Raw genomic sequence first — 18518 nt, 5'->3', positions numbered from 1 at the left:
GCGGGCCTCTCACTGTTGTGGCCTCTCCCGTTGTGGAGCACAGGCTCCGAACGTGCAGGCTCAGCGGCCATGGCTCACGGGCCCAGCCGCTCCGCGGCATGTGGGATCTTCCCGGACCGGGGCACAAACCCGTGTCCCCTGCCTCGGCAGGCGGACTCTCAACCACTGCGCCACCAGGGAAGCCCTGACATTTCTTTCTCTTAACCTTTTGTGGAGTGAACTTAACCCTGGAGAATGACTTCAAGCTCCTAGTCCTGGGAAACGTAATTCTTTTGCCTTTGGTCTCTACTGAAGTTGCCAGCAAGTACCAATTTAGATAAATGGATGTTATATTGAGTTTTGTGAGCACAGGAGAGAAAAGTAGTCTCCAGACTGATGGGATACCATGATACTAAATTCATTGTCATTGTATTTGATTTTACGTAACAGTTTTCATAAGATTCTTTTTTTTAAAAAATTTTTTGGCTGCGTTGGGTCTTTGTTGCTGCACGCAGTCTTTCTCTAGTTGCGTTGAGCAGGGCTACTATTTGTTGCGGTGCGTGGGCTTAATGTGGTAGCTCCTGTTGCGGAGCATGGGCTCTAGGTGCACGGGCTTCAGTTGTGGCACGTGGGCTTAGTAGTTGTGGCTCGCGGGCTCTAGAGCGCAGGCTCAGTAGTTGTGGCACACGGGCTTAGTTGCTCCGTGACATGTGGGATCTTCCAGGACCGGGGCACGAACCCGTGTCCCCTGCATTGGCAGGCGGATTCTTAACCACTGCACCACCAGGTAAGTCCGAGAAGATTCTTGAAGAGCTCTGCAAGAGCATCTTTTTGTGGTTGGGGAAAACTGAGCCACAGGCTCGCACTGACTTGTTAATAATATATTAATTCATCTTAAACCTAAGGAAAATCCCAACTTGTAGACAGATTCTGTGGTTGTCAGGGTGCTGCGTGCTCCCTGCCCCCAGTTGTAACCTGTTTCTTCCGTCGACCTTCTGACCTTCGTTGTGTCTGCAGCGGCTGTAGCATGCTAACAAGACAGATTCGCAGCTGATGGTTTAGAATTGTTACCAATTACAGGTGGAAGAAGGAGGCACCGATGAGCCACCAAGCTCTTGGGGGCAGTAAACGGGCCCGAGAAGAGAGATGGGTGACAAGGACCTGCAGTAGAAAACAGAAGAAACCTGACAGCAAGGGCATGAAGGCCATCAGCCTTGAGAAAAAACTTTAAATGTGAATGAGAAACAAGTTATAGCAAGAGACGCCTTTTCATTTTCTTTCCCTGGCTGAATAGTGACTGTAAAGTATTTGTCCTTTTCTTGGTCTCCCTCTCAGACAGTTGTAGGTTGGGGCTGGAGGTGGAGATAGTGTTGTCAAGGGAAATCTTACAGTGTTTTGAAACCATCAGGTGGAACAGAAATACTAGGTACTTTGGCTATTAATGTTCCCTTAACTATCAGGGAGATGGTTAAGGGAACATTAATGTTCCTGCTACCATCATCAATAATATGGAGATAATGTGACGAATTGAAGGGCAAGGAAGGTGGAGGGCCCTTCACAGCAAAGGCCTGGAGGGGAGGACTGAGGCTCCTTCTGGGTTTTTTGACTTTTTTTCTGATCATGGGAGAACTTTGCCTAGAGAACCAGCCCTTGTGAGTGAAAGCACACTGCCTGGTTCTCTGTTTGGCATCATTGACCCGTTCCTTTCTTGCAAGAGAACAAGGAGTTTTTGCCTGTTGTCTCTGACCTTTGTCTTCTCCTTGAATAACTGGCTCCATGGTGGTAGCAAGACCTTTCCAAGGTAGGCTTGGTGGCCGTGACCCAGTTGTCAGGTCACACTTGGGTGGAGAGGTGCCTGCCGTGGAGGGTATTATTCGGAGCGATTAAAAACCAGCCCCTGGCTGCTCTGTGGTGTACGGTCTGCAGTCTTAATCAAGGCCTCACTTGGTGTTCCCGACATCTGCAGGCTATTTCACTGTGTCATTCTTCTGAGTCAAGGTCAGCTTCTGAACATTTTCCTCATACCTGACCTGTGTTCTTGTGGGTCAGTTAAAGAAAAAATGCTTCAGATGTTCACAGGCTGGGGTTGATTAGAAAAGCAAAGGCTCCCAGAGGTCCTTGAGCCAGCAGCTTCATGTGAGGTCTCTCCTGCTTTAACTTCCTCCTCTCTGTTCTTTCATCATCCCCAATAAGTAGCTTCTTCCCTTCCCTCCCCTCCCCATCCTCAACTATTCGTGATAGTAGAGGGCATTGATGAATTCATTTGGCACGTGTTTAGTGAGTGTCCGCTAAGTACAGGCTCTACTCCAGGCTCAAGGGCATATAGCAGTAAGCGAGGTAAAAGGGTGAAAGCAAAGCCCTGACCATGGCCGGCCAGGCCCTCGTGATCTGCCCCTGCCACCTGCATGCTCACCTCCTTCTCTGTCTCCGCTTCATCTGTTCTGCTCCTTCCTCACTGGTCTTCTTGACGTTTCTCAAGCGCACCATCCTGCCACGGTCCCAAGGCCTTTGCCCTGGCTCTCCCCTCCGCTTGGAAGGCTCTCCTCCTAGAGATATGTGTGGCCCATTCCCTCGCCTTCTGGAGGATTTTAGTTCATTGTCACATTCACGTCAGGCCTTTGCTGGACACTCATGTGAAGCAGCTACCTCAGGCCCTCCAATCATGTCTGAGTGCCCTTGGCTACTTTATTTTTCTCCATTGCACTTTTCACCATCTGACTAGTATATATTCACTAATTACTAGTTTATTGCTTATCTCCCCCCACTACATTGTGCTCCATGAAAACTGGGGCTTTGCTTAGTTCACTGCTGTATCCTCAGTGCACAGAATAGTACCTGAAAATAGGCTTTAATAAATACTCATTGAATGAGGACTAAATGAGTGAAAGAATGAATGACCGAGTAAGTGAAAAGCCCAAGGCTTCTAACCTCAAAGAACTTATCATTTGGTGGAGGGAGACATAAAATAAATAAACAAAATATCTATGGTTTGTGTGATCGGGTGTTGACTCAGAGACTGGGCTCTAGAGTCTGACTGTCAAGGTTCAAATCCCTCCTTTACTTACTAGCTGTGTCTTTGAGGGCAAATTACTTAAGCTCTCTGGGCCTCATTTTCTCATCCATTAAATAGGAAGAATAATAATACCACCATCTAGGATTATGGTGAGAATTAAATGAAACAATCCATGTAGAGTGCTTAGCACAGTGCCTGGTATATAGTGAGCTCGCAATAATTATTAACTGTCGTTATCATGGGATCACCTGCCATAAACAAGTGGAGCCTGAAACGTTCTTCGGGATTATCCCCATCCTGGTCTGATGTTGCCGAGACTTTTCTGTTAGAGAGTAAAGGTTAGAAAGCACCCCCCCACCCCCCACCACCAGAAGTACTGTCCCTGGGGATAACTTTATCTTAAGATTTCTTTGAACCACAAGTATCCCTGGTCGTCCCTTCAAACACATATTAAACGTTTTATCTGCCCGGATAGGCGCCAAACAATACATCCATCCCCCCTGGAAATAACTGTTTCCTGTTTAAATATTAGCAACCAGTTAAACGCTATATTGAGGTTTTTTTTTTTTTCTTTTTCTAGTAAATTTTAGGCTGCAGTACAAATTGCGCAAGGCTGTACTTTAGGAGGCATTTGTAAATCTTTCTTTTGCCTTGTGATACAGAGAAAACCATGTCAGAAGTCATTCTGATAATTTGTATTTTAAGGTTTATGAATTGCCTTTAAAGAAGGGCAGTTTGGTAAAGCCTTCTTAAGAGGTTCGAGCTTTGATCTTAAACTCTAGGGAGGTTTTGCAGAAATTGGAGGTGACATTGTTGACAGGTTTGTCTGTAGCTACTCATTAATTAAACACATACACACACATACACACTCTTTATTTACTCCCCTGGAGTAAATGAATTGAACTTGACTTTGGTTTTTGATGGGAAGCTATGAGAGGGTCCAGGAAACATCAAAGAAACACTCTTAATCTCATAAAACTAACTCTTAACTCTCAAACGACCTAGCTTGAGCGTTAAAGAGTTCTTGATTCCAGTGCTGGTCTAGTTTCTTTTCTGTAAGGCTTTAATTCTCCTTAATGATAAGAAAAGTGCAGGGGCAAATAATCGTCCTCTCCCCAGTCCATGAAATTCCAGAGGGTTATAAGCTTTTTAGTTTTATCTTGCTTCTATTGTAAAACTGTATATACTTTTTTTTTTTTTTGTATTTTTATACTACTTACACCTTCAAGGTCTCAGCTCTAGGATCTTAAAAGTTCCTTTCGCATTTTAATTTTAGATTTTTGTAATGATCGCAGCTATCCTAAAGCTTTTTTATGCTCCTAGATCATTAGAAATGAAGGCACAGACAGGTTAAGACACTTGTATAAGCAAAAAGCCAAAGAATGCCTTTATAGACACAAATATGAACCTAGTCGTTGGGAGGTTCATTTCCACGTCTGCCTAGGGAACCCCACTAGACCACTCATTTGCTCCCAGCCAATAGCCATCAGCATGCCTGCTGGGTGCCGCCCTTGCTCTAAGCTCTAAAGAGTAATGAGCAAAAGAGACAGAAGTCCCGCTCTCATGGGGTTTGTGTTCTAATGGACAATAGCTGTATGAATTGCACAGTGTACTAGAATGTGTTAAAGGCTGTGGAGGAGAATAAAACAGTGGTGTTAGTGTTGGTTTACATAGGATGGTCAGGGAAGGCCTCACTGATAAAGTGACATTGGAGCAAAGACCTGCAGGAGCCCCGGGAGTGCACCATCGGTGTGGGCGTGGGAGGCGGTGGCAGTGAGTGTGCAGAGATTCTGAGGCAGGAGGATGCCTGGCGCGTGTGTGTGTGTGTGTGTGTGTGTGTGTGTGTGTGTGTGTGTGTGTGTGTGTGTGTGTGTGTGTGTGTGTGTGTGTGTGTGTGTGTGTGGTGGGGAAGCAGCAAGGAAGCCAGTGAGGCTGAGGGGAAGTGAGTGAGTGTAGGAGACGTGGTCAGAGATATGAGGGGCAGGTCACTTAGGGCCTCAGGAGATGGGTAAGATGTTGGCCTTTCTGAAGAGTGGAGAAGAGTGGGGGCTGGGGGAGGGTTTTGAGCAGAGCAGCGGCATGAACAGCATCGCTGCGGCTTGAGGCAGACCTGCCAGGAGAGGCGTTAAGCGCCTGTTGCATGGATCCAGCCAAAGATGGGGGCAGTGTGAGCCAGGGCAGAGTGACGAGAAGTGCTGGGATTCAGGATATGTCATAAAGGCAGAGCCAAAAGATGTTCCTAGTGGATCGGGCAGAGAAGAAAGAGTTAGGAGGGGCTTCCCTGGTGGCGCAGTGGTTGAGAGTCTGCCTGTTAATGCAGGGGACACGGGTTCGAGCCCTGGTCTGGGAGGATCCCACATGCTGCGGAGCGACTGGGCCCATGAGCCACAACTATTGAGCCTGCGTGTCTGGAGCCTGTGCTCCGCAACAAGAGAGGCCGCGATAGTGAGGGGCCCACGCGCCGCGATGAAAAGTGGTCCCCGCTCGCCACAACTAGAGAAAGCCCTCGCACAGAAACGAAGACCCAACACAGCAAAAATAAATAAATTAATTAATAAACTCCTACCCCCAACATCTTAAAAAAAGAAAAAAAGAAAGAGTTAGGGATGCTGCAGCCTTTGAGCCTGAGTGCCTGGACCGTGTGCACCACCACACACATGCCTTGTTATTGATGGTTCTGATTTGTCTCCGAGTTATTACCAACCAGTCATGCTGGTCCTGACTATGAGCCTCTACTCATAATACTCTGCTGGCCGGGAGAAGTATCCATGTGGTCTTCTGAGCAGATGGTACCGGGTTCATTAAGGAGAGAGAACTTTGCTCACTCACCAGTGTAAGTTACTTAGCGCTTTGTGACATGGTCTGACTGCACCGTGGCATCACATTCTGGGAGCAGAACTGTGATGGGTGTTCATGTCATCCCGGCCAGCATCTCAGCTCTGAGTCTGAAAAATGCAGAGAAAGAGCAGCAGAGTGTGAGAAGCAAAAGTAAAGACAAGGAATAGGAAGACCAGGGGATTTTTAGTATGAACGTCTCTGGAAAGAAAAATATCAGGTGCAGTAAAATGTGTATCTTTCCCTCGTGAAGCTTTTTCGCTTTTATTTCGACCTCTCAGAGGTTCCAGTTGGAAGATAAAAGATGCAATATTTCCGGGATAACCAGAAAGAGAATTAATGAAGGAACACAGAATGTGACCCAAACGAAGGTTAAGTCCCACATTTAGTCACTGAGGGCCGGCAGGCGGGAGTTTATGGATGACTCAAGTCAGATGCGTGGCAGGCACAGTGGCCTCCCTCTTCACTGCACTTACCCCATCTTTCCTACTTAAATAAACCAGAGTCTGTTGTGAGGGAACATGAGGACAGGGTTCGCTATGACGGTGGCCAAAGAGAGAGCCAAGAAATCCCACTCTATTTATTTACTAGGAATCTCATTTCCCAGCCCTGCCTTGCCCACATGGGGCTGCATAAATCTTAATCTGACTGAGTTCTTATCTCAGGGAAAGCAAAGGGTAGCCCTGGAAGCCTCTAAATAGCAGGTGCAGGACAGGATGAAGAGGAACAGGGAGGGTGGAGGCCAGTGGAAAATATCTCTGGGAGGCCAAGGAGTCCGTAAAGCTGATGAGCTTGAGAAGGAGCACGTGGATGGGGGAGGGGGCTGATGCCTGTGGGCATAAACTAGAACCTGCTGGGACAGGGCGATGGGGAGACCAGATGGACTGGCATTCTGTCAAACCAGATGGTGGGCTTTTATTTTTAAAAGGGCTTGTAAATCCTAGGAACAAGGAACCATAAGGGTACTGGGGTTCTTAATCCTATTAGTAGAAGACAGAAGTGTTCTCTTTAAAAATGTAAACGCCACCAGTTATAGAATTTCTATTATCAAAACTTTGGGACAGATTACCAGCTTGTGAAACTCCAAGGAATCTCTGAATTCTCCACTGATGGGAAGAGAAACTGCAGAAATAGTCTAGGCATTATAAGTTAATATAAAGGCTCCTCCTTAGGAGTCTAAAGTGAATTTACTAAATGAACATTCTGAACCAAACAAAACATGATATATTTGTATGAAATAGACTTGCTTACCTATGGAGTTGGAAGGACATCTAACAGTGTAACCGGGGACTGATCAATGTTTTTTTTTGTTTGTTTGTTTTTTGCGGTACGCGGGCCTCTCACTGTTGTGGCCTCTCCCGTTGCGGAGCACAGGCTCCGGGCGCGCAGGCTCAGTGGCCATGGCCCACGGGCCCAGCCGTTCTGTGACATGTGGGATCTTCCCGGACCGGGGCATGAACCCGCGTCCCCTGCATCGGCAGGCGGACTCTCAACCACTGAGCCACCAGGGAAGCCCCTGATCAATGTTTTAATAAGTTTTGAGTTTGTAATGAGACAAATTTTAAAATTTAGGCACCTATTGCTTTCTAAACCGTTGTTCCGCTTTGTCCCCCTTCCCCAGTGGCTGGGGAAGCCTAGATCAGCCTGACCTCGGTGTACACACTGCTGCTGTCTTGGTTGCTGAGACACGAGGAATCTGTTCTTCAGTCCTTGTCTCTATCTCAGCCTTTACTTGAGGGTTTGGAATTATTTCCATCACCTTCCTCCAATAGGACCTATCCTCAAGGAGACCAGACTCATAAGCAGAGCATGGAGTCGTCATCTTGTGCCCATGTGTGGCACAGGCGTGAAGGTTGTGCAAGCAAAGCCACATCTTCCTTCAGTAGCTACACAGAGGGGTTGATGCTCCGGAGTTCATGAGGAATCTCCCACCTGTGCATCACATAACGCCTGATTCTCCTGCTAAGAGGAAAAGAGTAATTTCATCGAAAAAAAATCCAAAGAAATGTTAAATATTAAGAGAAAGTTTTTAAGTAATGTGATTCATTGCTAAATCACTTTCCTTGTAGACCGTATATTTATACATACACACACACACACACACACGTATATATACACACACATATATATGTTTACCCATTAAATAAATATCAATAATATAGTATCATTTTTGATGTTATTTCACAGATATGACTTTCCTTAAATACTCCTGAAAAGTATAACTGTTGTGCTTGAAATGGATAAGAGTTGCTCTCCAACACTACTGATTGCATTTTCTGTTTGTTTGTTTGTTTTTATCTATAAAGGTATGGGAACCTGACAAGCCCAAACTGTGAAGAAGTTGGAGGCCAAAGTTCATCAGAGTCTAAGACGGTGATCAGGAAGTGAGTCTGCCTCTTCTCTGCATTACAAGCTCTCAGTCAAGACTTATTATCTTAAAAGAATGTAATTTAGTGGAGTTTTTAATCTCCTTTGGAATGTTGCCATGGTTTTTTCCATAATACAGATAAAGTCATAGAAGTAAACATGTATTGATCACACACTCTTGGCCAGGCCCTGTGCTAAGGGATACAGCTATGAACAAAATAAGTCCAAGCTCTTATGAAGTTTATATTTCAGTAGAGAGAGAGAGAGAGACAAAGAATCCAGGCAGAAAAGAATGAAGGAGGGCGGGGGGGCTAGATCCTGATGGAGACTTTGATTCACATAGGCTTTCTGATCTGATCTGGAGACATTGGAGCAGAAACCTGCATGTGGTGCAGGTGAGGCCTGTGAATGTCCAGGCAAGGAGAATATGGAAAAAGCTCTGCGGCAGGAACAGTGTTTGAGAAACAGTAGAGGCGTGAATGAGGCTGCAGCCAAGTGAATGAAGTGGCAAGTACTGGGGCATGAGACCTGTAAGGGCCCCTCATCACATGGGGGCTTTGGGAAGGATGCTGAATTTTATTCTGAGAAAGATAAGAAACACTTAACAGGCCTTTAGGAGAATCCTGCTATGGCCTGGTTTATATTTAAAAGGCCTACTCTGGCTCTGTGTGGAAAATAGACCATGACACCGGGGACAGGGGCAAGAGTGGCAGCAAGGAGCCCGGTTAGGGCCCTTACGTGGGTCCAGGCAAGGGGTGATGACAGCACGGACGTGAGTAGTAATAGTAGTTGTCAACATCGTCATTATAGGAGTGGTAACAAGAAGTAGTAGCTTGTAGTAGGGACAGCTTCTGCAGAAGTCCTGAAGGTGTTGCTGACAGGATGTACCGATGCAGTGGGTGCGGCATGTGAGACAAAGAAGAGGCAAGGATGCCTCCAAGGGTTGTGTGTGAGCGAGCGATAGAATGGAGCCCCGGCTTTATGCGATAAGAAAGTTTGGTGGGGAGCATGTGTCAATAATTTCATCTTAGATGTGTTAATTGTGAGGTAATTGGGTGAGTGTAGATTCCAGGGAGAAGTCTAGGCTGGAAGTATACATTTGGGCATCCTTAGTTTATACATGGTGTTTAAAGCTATGGGAATGGATGTGACCTCCTGTGGACAAAGGGTGGATCTAGAAGGGAAAGGTCCAAAGACTGAGCCTTGGTTCCCTCCAGTACTGAGAGTTAGGAAAGCAGACAGTCCAGCAGAGGAGACTGGAACAGAGCAGGCAGGGGGAAGGAGAAGAAAGAAGCTGTGTTCCAGAAGACAAGCGGAGAAGGGGTTTTGGAGGGGGCGTGACCGACTCTGTCTGATGCTGTCCAGACATCAAGTGAGAGGGGTCTGGGGGAGTGACTCCTAATTCTGCCACACTTTTGTCTTTGGCACCTGTGGCAAGCGCAGTTTTGGTGGATGCAGATGTGGGTTAAGAGAGGTTAGAAGGGGAGGAAGTGGGGACGACAAGTTTAACGACTCTTTGGAAGAGTTATGTTGTAAAGGGAAACAGAAATGAGGCGGAGGATGAGGGCAAGGGATGGTCTTTTCATTGTGCCTTTTTTTTTTTAATGGGAGGTAGTTTATGCTGATGAATTTGATCCAGCAGTCAGTGAAGAAGAAATCCACGATGTAGGGGTACAGGCTGCTGAAAGAGTGAGGTTCTTGAGTAGATAGGTTATATACTAGGGTGCTTGAAACCACTCGTGGTTTCATTTTGGGATCAAAAGTTCAGGGAGGTAATCCTATGGAATTTTTAACTGTTCAGGCAATTGGCTGATGGACTCTTTTCTCCAGGAGCCAGGGATATAAAGATGAGAAAACTGGGTATCTTTTTAACTCCTGAGTTAGTTGTCAGGTAGTTTCATAATTTTATTGGATGGGCCATAACCTTCCAGAAAACTAAACACACCAGTGTAGATATTTGAATGCCAAGTGCAAGGTGTGGTGCATGGAAGAGATACCTTATTCCTAGAGGGCTTTAGGGAGGCTTCTTGGAAGAGGTGACGTCTGAAGCAGGCTTTGAAGGAGCGTGAAGGTTTGGATGGTAGAGGCGTTTAGGAAGAGGGGACAGTGGGATCAAATCAGGGAAGTGCAGAGTATATGATATTTGGGGAACAGCACAGAATTGGGGCAGCTGCTTCACTGTGTACATGTTGGGTGAGGGCAGCTAGTGGAGCTGAAGTTATCGTGAAAGGTGTGAATTTCTCACAAATTCAAGAGGGTTTGGACTTTCCCTGGTAAGCAGTGGGCAGTCAGCCCTAAAAAGTTTTTGCAGGAGGGAAGCCTTATAATCAGATAGGTAATTTGAGGGAATGGATTAGACTTACAACCTTTTTTTTTTTTTCTTGTGGTTCTTTATTATCTCATTGTTGTGCCCAATCCAGATGCCGCTGCCTAGCCCATAAATGCCACATCAGCATCGCCTGGGAACTTGTTAGGAATGCAGAGTCTCAGGCCCCGCCCCAGACCTAGATTAGAATCTGCATTTTAACAAGATCCTCAAGTGATTCCTATGCATTTTAAAGTTTGAGAATCGTAGGATTAGAGGGGTTTTGTTGTTGTTAGTTTTGTGTATCCATGAAAACTTACGGAAATGATAATTTTTTTTAAAAAAGAACCTTTTTAGAATGAATTTTAAAACATATGTCAAAGAAGAGATACTCTACGAATTGAGTGGCCAGCTTGTCAAATGTAACCTCGATCTGTGACCAGATGCAGCAATAAGCGTGTTGTTACCTACATATTTTGGAATTGCGTCACATCTACAGCTACCATTCAACCAGTCACCTGAACACCCTGAGGAGAGTAACAGTATGAAAACTATCGAGAGCTTTGCTGTTTCCCAGGGGGTGTTTTGAGGTTAAATAGTTTTCTGGGAAGTAGCAGTTAAAGCAAATTGCTTTGTACTCTGGACGTGAAGAGTCATGCTCATTCTTTCAAAGGCCTGTTCTAAAACTTCATTCAAATGAATTGTACACCAGGAACAGTAACGTGGGTGAGACTCCAGGATAAGCTGTTTTAAAGGGCTTTACAGTTCTAAGCATATGAGGCCTTAACAAAGAGCTTCACATAGAACTCCCCTGAGGGGTCCATCATCTGAGGACAATGGTCCTTTCCTAAAGCCTCACAGTGAATTGGTAGAAAGTTCTTGACCCTTTTCCTCAGACTGAGTTGCCTTTTTAAAAAATTATGCCTGATGAAAATATGCCACTTTATCGTATAATGGGTCACTCTGTCCTACAGATACTGGAATGCTAAAATCCCTTCTCTCTGCTGACCTCTTTCTTCTTTCCATTTCCCTTTCTTCTGTCTTGTTGGGGTTTTTTCCCTCCACTTCTCCTTTTATTATTTTTCATCTCACTTGAGCATTCTCTTTCTTTTTCACAAGTTACCCTTCTGATCATTTCTGGGACTTGATAGGGTCACTGCTTTGTCTGTTTTTGGAGGAAATCAGGGAAGCACCTTGTCCATTCCACATGTAACACATGGAAAGTTCCTCGATCATCTCAGAGCTGCAGCAGCTGACTTGTAGCAGTGACTGAAGGCTTCCTGATGGCTGATAGATGTGTAGGAGATATGGCTATATGCCAGTTCTCAGTGGGGGAGTTTTGCCCCCAGAGGACATTTGGCAAGATCTGGAGAATTTTGGGTTGTTTCAACTTGGTGGGGAGGTGCTCTGGCACCCAGTGGGCAGAGGCCAGGATTGCCGCAAAACATTCTGCCATGCGCAAGACCGGCCCCTCTCCCCCCTGCAACAAAGAATTACCTGACCCTAAATATCAATAGTGCCTAGGTAAGAAACCCTGCCGGACGGTGATGAGGCTGCTGCAGGGCTCAAGTGAAAACTGTCTTTATTTATGAACATCTAAATATATGTAAAAATAATACCATCCTTATTTGGAAATTTATTTATTTATGCCCCTTCTTACAATTAGGCGAATCCAATGCTGAGGTGGCCATGGAGCCAGCCTCATGGAAGGTGACAGACCCTGGGAAACAAGGCTGGAGAACTCACACTCAAGCTCCTCCTCCATCACTGTCACTTCACCTCTCTCGGTTTCAGTCTCTTTTCCTGACAAATGAGTGCTCTGAGATCCTTTCAAGTTTAAGGATGCCTAGGATAAAATTTATTTAGCTTTCTTTAAATCTTCTTTTTTTTGTGCGGTACGCGGGCCTCTCACTGTTGTGGCCTCTCCCGGTGCGGAGCACAGGCTCCGGACGCGCAGGCTCAGCGGCCATGGCTCACGGGCCCAGCCGCTCCGTGGCATGTGGGATCTTCCCGGACCGGGGCACGAACCCGCGTCCCCTGCATCGGCAGGCGGACCCCCAACCACTGCGCCACCAGGGAATCCCTCTTTTCATCTTCTTAAAAATGAATATCAGAAGCAGAGATATGGTCCAAATATTATATTGATCGTTTGAGAGGTGCCCTTTACTGCTTGTCTCTGTTGGAAAGACTGGGTAACCAGTTTTGATAAAATAGGAAAGAAAAAATACACAGCTTCTTTGATTTCCTTATTATTAATCGTGACATCAGAACTGCTGGCTAGGATCATAAATAAAGAGATGGACTAAAGCATTGTATTGTGGGGTCAGGCAAGGAGCAGCAAAATGCCCATTGTTTTCCTTTGCTGCAAATCTGTGTTCTTGTGATTTCAGGTGGGAAACAGACGGCAGGAATTCAGTGACATTCTAAGAAGTAAACATCCTGTTTTAGGACAGATGCCTTCAGTTTTGCAGCCCAGGGATATGGGGGGTGGAGGTGGGGAATCACTACTGGGTTTAACTATGAAAAGGAAAATGCTCAACTATTGTTTGGTTTTTCAGTTTTTGTTGTAAAGCATAGAACAAGGCTTACATTTGATACAGGCTCCCAAGTCCCAAGGTAACAGTCTTTCCTGTATTTCTGAATATGGATCTAATGAACCTTTTAAAGGATAAAAGAACTTAAAAGAAGGCAGAAATGTGCAAATAACAGATGAAACAGTCAAGATGAAAGATTGGTTTCTGGTGTCTTGGACCACAACTGGCTAGTGTTCTTCATGAATTTCAAAAAGTATCTGATTGTGCTGTGACTCTCACTTGTAATTCCAGTCCCGAGTATGCCCGGTTCAGGCTTTGTGTGATATCAGGACCTTTAAAGTTATCTGGCTAAAGTAAGAATTCCTTCAGTTGCAGGGAATTCAATTTGCAAGGATTTTAGATGTTGGAATCTTTGCCACACAGTGATTTCTGATGTTAGCACTAGACTGATGTAAATAATAAGTCATGCCATGTTTGTTTCTACAAGCCCTAAACTTGTCACTGTTGGGAAATCAGGGAACTCACTTCCTATGACAGAAGAAGACATCTCTGCCAACATTCATTCTACCTGCACCCCTTTCCTCCTTCCTGCCGACACTTTTACATGAGAAAATGCTATCTATTTAGAATAATAAAATCTGAACCAGATGGGAAAAGGAAACTTTCCTTAGTGCAGATTTATTACAATCATTGAATTCAGAAGTGAAGAGAACATGAAGAAGGGATATTAACCATACAGAGCCTTGACACTGTGAATCTTCACTCTCTGAAATGTATTTGAGATTAGAATATCATATATATATACATACACACACACACACACACACACACACACACACACAGAACTTTATTTAAAGATGTTTAAAACTATTCAGGAATTACGCTTTTTTATTCCTTTTAAAAAATTACTATTGTAATGTTGAAACAATTTCAGTTTTTTTTCTTTAATTGACTCTCATCGCTTCCCTTCTGGAATGCCATGTTTTGTTTTCTCAAACTCTTTACCATAGCAGTGGTTTAAACCATTGAAATCATACTGCTTTCATCTCCAAACATTCAGATGATACAAAAGTCATTCTTGTAATCTTTTCCCAGAAGTTGTAAACAGTGACACCAGGTTTTAGTCAGTGGTAAAGAGTCCTATAAATATTAGTATCCAAGATATTGGAAACATTTTAAAGAAAAGGGAGATGAGTTAAAGGAAGTTGGCTGTAATTCTTTAATATCTGGGAAACTTTACAGTGGAAGGTATTAACAAGTCTTCCCAGTGAGTTTGCAATCAATATTCATTCCATCAAATTCAAATAACCTAAGAAGGCAATTGAAATCAATCTGAGTGATTGTAACAAAACTGGGGCAAAGAAAGAAGAGTAAAGAACAGAGCAAAAATAAGATTTAAAACTCCAAATTTAGAAGAATTAAAGGCTATAATGTGAAAGGAATATTTTTAAAAAGTAAAACAAAAGTAGAAATGGAGATGCAATAAACCACATAAAAGAGCCTGGTATTGTCTTTAAAACATCCATACTGGACAAAGAAAAACAAAGTATAGTTTTAAAAAACTCATTGAAATCTTGAATCAAAATTATGCATTTAAGGGAAGAGTGCAGGCTCCCAAGCAGAAATTACTTTTCTAATAATGGAGGAATGAAACAACATCGATAATCATTGATTCAGAGAGAAGAATAAATGGCCGCCTGAGAATCTCCTAAGGTCCTCTACATGTTAGAGAAAGGTAAAGAGACATCACAACCAGACTCTGTCCCTTGATCACCCTGCAGCAGCAGAGATGATGGAAATGATGATACCACTGTCACCTCTCTGACCACCACCACTGGCTACAGTTTGGGGTGTACTTACCTTAGTGCAAGGCTTTCTGCTAGGCATTTTGTACCTTCTTTTACCATCACAGACATGCTGTGAGATATTGTCCTGATTTTATAGGTGTGTAAACTGAGGCTCCGGAAAAGTTACGTGCTTTGACTAAGATCAAGCAACTGGTTAATGACAGGTCTGATATTTGATCTCAGGTCCAATTGACTCCAGGACTTGGATTTCTCACCGTTTTGCTCTCAGGCCTGTTATTTCAAAAATAGTGTTGATCTCTGGTGCTCATAAATTCCCCCTGCCCCCTCACCCCTGCCGCCATATTTGTCTATATTACAGTAAAAGGGCTGCAGAGAGAAGTACATGAGGAACTAGGGTATAGTCTCACCGTTGTGACTAGTGCTTTAGCTTGTTAGCATTCTGAGATTGTACAGTTTGGGATTATTTCCTTTAGCCTGTGTTGTTTTGCCTGGCTTTTTAATGAAATGAACACCCCAAGCAAGGTCCCCAAACAGCTGTTAGAAATGTGGAAGTTAGGCTTGTTTCCTGGGGAAGGAGATGGGTTGGAGGATGTGAGTAAAGAAGAAGGAAGACCAGATTGGTCAGGCCCATCAATCTGAGCGCCTGCTTCCTGTTCTTGGTTCTTGTAGCATCTGTCATCCCCAACGGAAACTCCATTCTAATGGTGAAAACTGTAGAACGCCTCAGCAATTTTTTCATTAGAGACCTATTTATAGCATAAAAACTCCCTTCTCGGACTGTGAGGAATTGGAGAATAATGAGTTACTGAGGTCCCTGAAAAATAACTGGTGAGCGGCGGTGTCTCTTTCTAATAATAATGACTAGAGTTCATTGGCTGCTTCGTAGGAATAGTCCCTGTGTTAAGTACTGAGTATCCTTTTAATACCCTTATAATAACTCTATGTGTTATTATTCCTGTTTTACAGATGAGGAGTCTGAGACATAGAGAGGTTAAGGAACATGTCCAAGGTCATACAGTGAATAAATGAGAGAGTGGGATTTAACCCAGGTTTTAACCTCAACACTGTGTGGTCTCTACTTCTTTCCCTGTGATAAAAATGAGACTATTTCTCTTAAGTACTTAGGTTGGACCCTCTTGTTCATCTCTTTTTCCCCCTTAGGACATTTTAAACAACAGTTTTACATTTATATAAAAATTGAGCCAATAATACAGAGTTCCCATATACCTTCTCCACAGTTTCCCCTATTATTAACTTCTAACATGAATATACACATTTGTTATAATTAATGAATCAATGCATTGTTAACTAAAGTTCATAGTTTAGTCAGAGTTCCTTATTTTTATTTTTACGTAATGGCCCTGTTCTGTTCCAGGATCCCATCCAGGATACTGCATTACATTTAGTTGGGATATCTCTCTAGGTTCCTATTGGCTGTGACAGTATTTGACTTTTCTTGTTTCTGATGACCTTGACAGTGTTGAGGAGTACTGATCCAGATATATTTTAGGACACCCCTTTATTAGAATTTTTCTTGTAATTAGACAGATATTTTTCCTCATAGTCAGACTGAATTTATGAGGTTTGAGAGAAATATCACAGAGATAAAATACCATTCCCATCACACACTTTCAACATGATTTACGACTGTTGATGTTGGCCTTGATCACCTGGATGAAGTTGTTATTTTTCAGGTTTCTTCATGACATATGTCTTTTTTCCCCCTTTCTTTCCATACTATATTGTTTGGAAGGAAGTCACTATGCACAACCCCTTTGGTTTGCTTCCCTTCTTTTAGGGTAAAGTATCTACCTAATTTATTTGGAAAACTTCGGCATGGGAGATTTGTCTCGCCCATTTATTAATTTATTCAGTCTTTTACTTATATCAGTATGGACTCATGGAAATTTATTTATACTGTGGGATATAATGCAGTGCTACTTTATGTATTTTATTGCTCAGATTATTCCAGCTTTGGCCATTGGGAACTCTTCTGGTTGACTCCTGTGTCACTTTCACACATCCCTATTATTGTATTTGAGCCCTTCCTTACTTTATGGCACTACAAGACGTTCTAGACTCATCTTGTATATTTCCCATCCCAGTCTTAGAATCAGCCATTTCTTCAAGGAGACCTGGTTCTTTTTTTTTTTTTTTTTTTAGATTTTCAGGAGACCTTAAAGTTTTGTTTTTTTTAATATTTATTTTTGGCTGTGTTGGGTCTTCGTTTCTGTGCGAGTGCTTTCTCTAGTTGCGGCAAGCGGGGGCCACTCTTCATCGCGGTGCGTGGGCCTCTCACTGTCGCGGCCTCTCTTGTTGTGGAGCACAGGCTCCAGACGCGCAGGCTCAGTAGTTGTGGCTCACAGGCCCAGCCACTCCGCGGCATGTGGAATCCTCCCGGACCAGGGCTCGAACCCGTGTCCCCTGCATTGGCAGGCAGATTCTCAACCAGTGCGCCACCAGGGAAGCCTGACCTGGTTCTTTTTATTGGAGAATGATATTAGAAACCAAGATCTGGGTGCTAGGTGTGCTCATCGCTACTGGGGTGTCATTTCTTCTGGCCCTGTCAGCTGACATGGCTAGGAAATATATGTGTAAATGCGTATACCTATAAATATTTCTATGTATAACCATCTATACATTATATTAAATATGAATTTTCACTGATGCCTTCAACTCTAATCCTTACCACATGGACCATTCTAGCTTCCTCCCCTTGCTTATTTGTGAGTATCCTCTCCAGCAGTGAGAAAACCAGCTTCTACCCTCTGCCTTCCATTTACTTAATTGTTCAGTTTCAGTATATATGTACAGCAGTATCAGAATCGTTAACTCGTACCCCCGAGGGAAACAACTTTCTCAACCAGAGTCCAGTGTTGATGTGTAGTTCCTTTTGCCTTTAGTCCTTAATCTTATAGATTGTAATTCTTCTTTTTTAAAATAATGAAAATAGCTAATGTTTTTGAGCACTGACTATGTCTTAGGGACTATTCTAAATCCTTCAGATATATTATCTCTTTTAGGCCTCACAAGAACTCTGTGAGGAGGGATCTATTACTGTATGCATTTTACAGATGAGGAAGCAGCGGCATAAAGAGGTTGGGTTTGTCTGACTAACCAGAGAGTCAGTCTGACTCCGGAGAATGTGTGTAACCACATTGGCTATACTGCTCATGAAAAACAGGCATTTAGGGGACCTCTTAGTTTTGTTCCTTTTCTAATGGAGTGCAGTCACTGACATACTGAGTAAGGTTTGATAATATAGGATTAAGTCTCTGCACAACAATTCTCTTCAATTTCTGTAAATTTACATTCAGTTGCCAGGGTCTGCACATGTAGTTTGGGAATGAAAGACAGGTGTGTAAACACTTGATTTTGAGTTATTGGTTTTGAGCTCATCTCCTCCTTCCCTTGACCCTTTCCCACCCATATTTACTCTTTCTACTACGTGTCCTTCCTATCCCAATCTTTTTCTTCCTCCTTCTTGCCTTGGAGGTTTTCCTCTTCTTTAACTGCCCATGGCCCTTCACTGGCTTTTCTGCCCTATATTGCCTTCTGGTGCTTAGTCCCTACTCTGGCTTTGTTTACATTTATTTCCCTGGGTCTCTCTTAATTCCTCTTTTACTTTCCCTCCCAGCGTTCTAACCTCTACTCACCACCAGTACCAAAATGTACAA

General features: G+C 43.7%; 1 protein-coding gene across 3 annotated transcripts in view; it reads left to right on the top strand.

Moving 5' to 3' along the window:
• RGL1 (ral guanine nucleotide dissociation stimulator like 1) overlaps positions 1-18518 on the top strand; it is a 276917-nt gene that overhangs the window by 196768 nt on the left and 61631 nt on the right. For all 3 annotated transcript variants that reach the window (XM_060131812.1, XM_060131802.1, XM_060131823.1), the window contains one exon: positions 8134-8211. In XM_060131812.1, the coding sequence (XP_059987795.1) occupies positions 8134-8211 (78 nt within the window). The remainder of the gene's footprint in view (positions 1-8133; positions 8212-18518) is intronic.

This window comes from Lagenorhynchus albirostris, chromosome 2, assembly GCF_949774975.1.
Source record: "Lagenorhynchus albirostris chromosome 2, mLagAlb1.1, whole genome shotgun sequence".
In the NCBI taxonomy this organism is placed as follows: Eukaryota; Metazoa; Chordata; class Mammalia; order Artiodactyla; family Delphinidae; genus Lagenorhynchus; species Lagenorhynchus albirostris.
The sequence above is the reverse complement of the archived record's forward strand: the minus strand, read 5'-3'. Positions and strand labels throughout refer to the sequence as shown.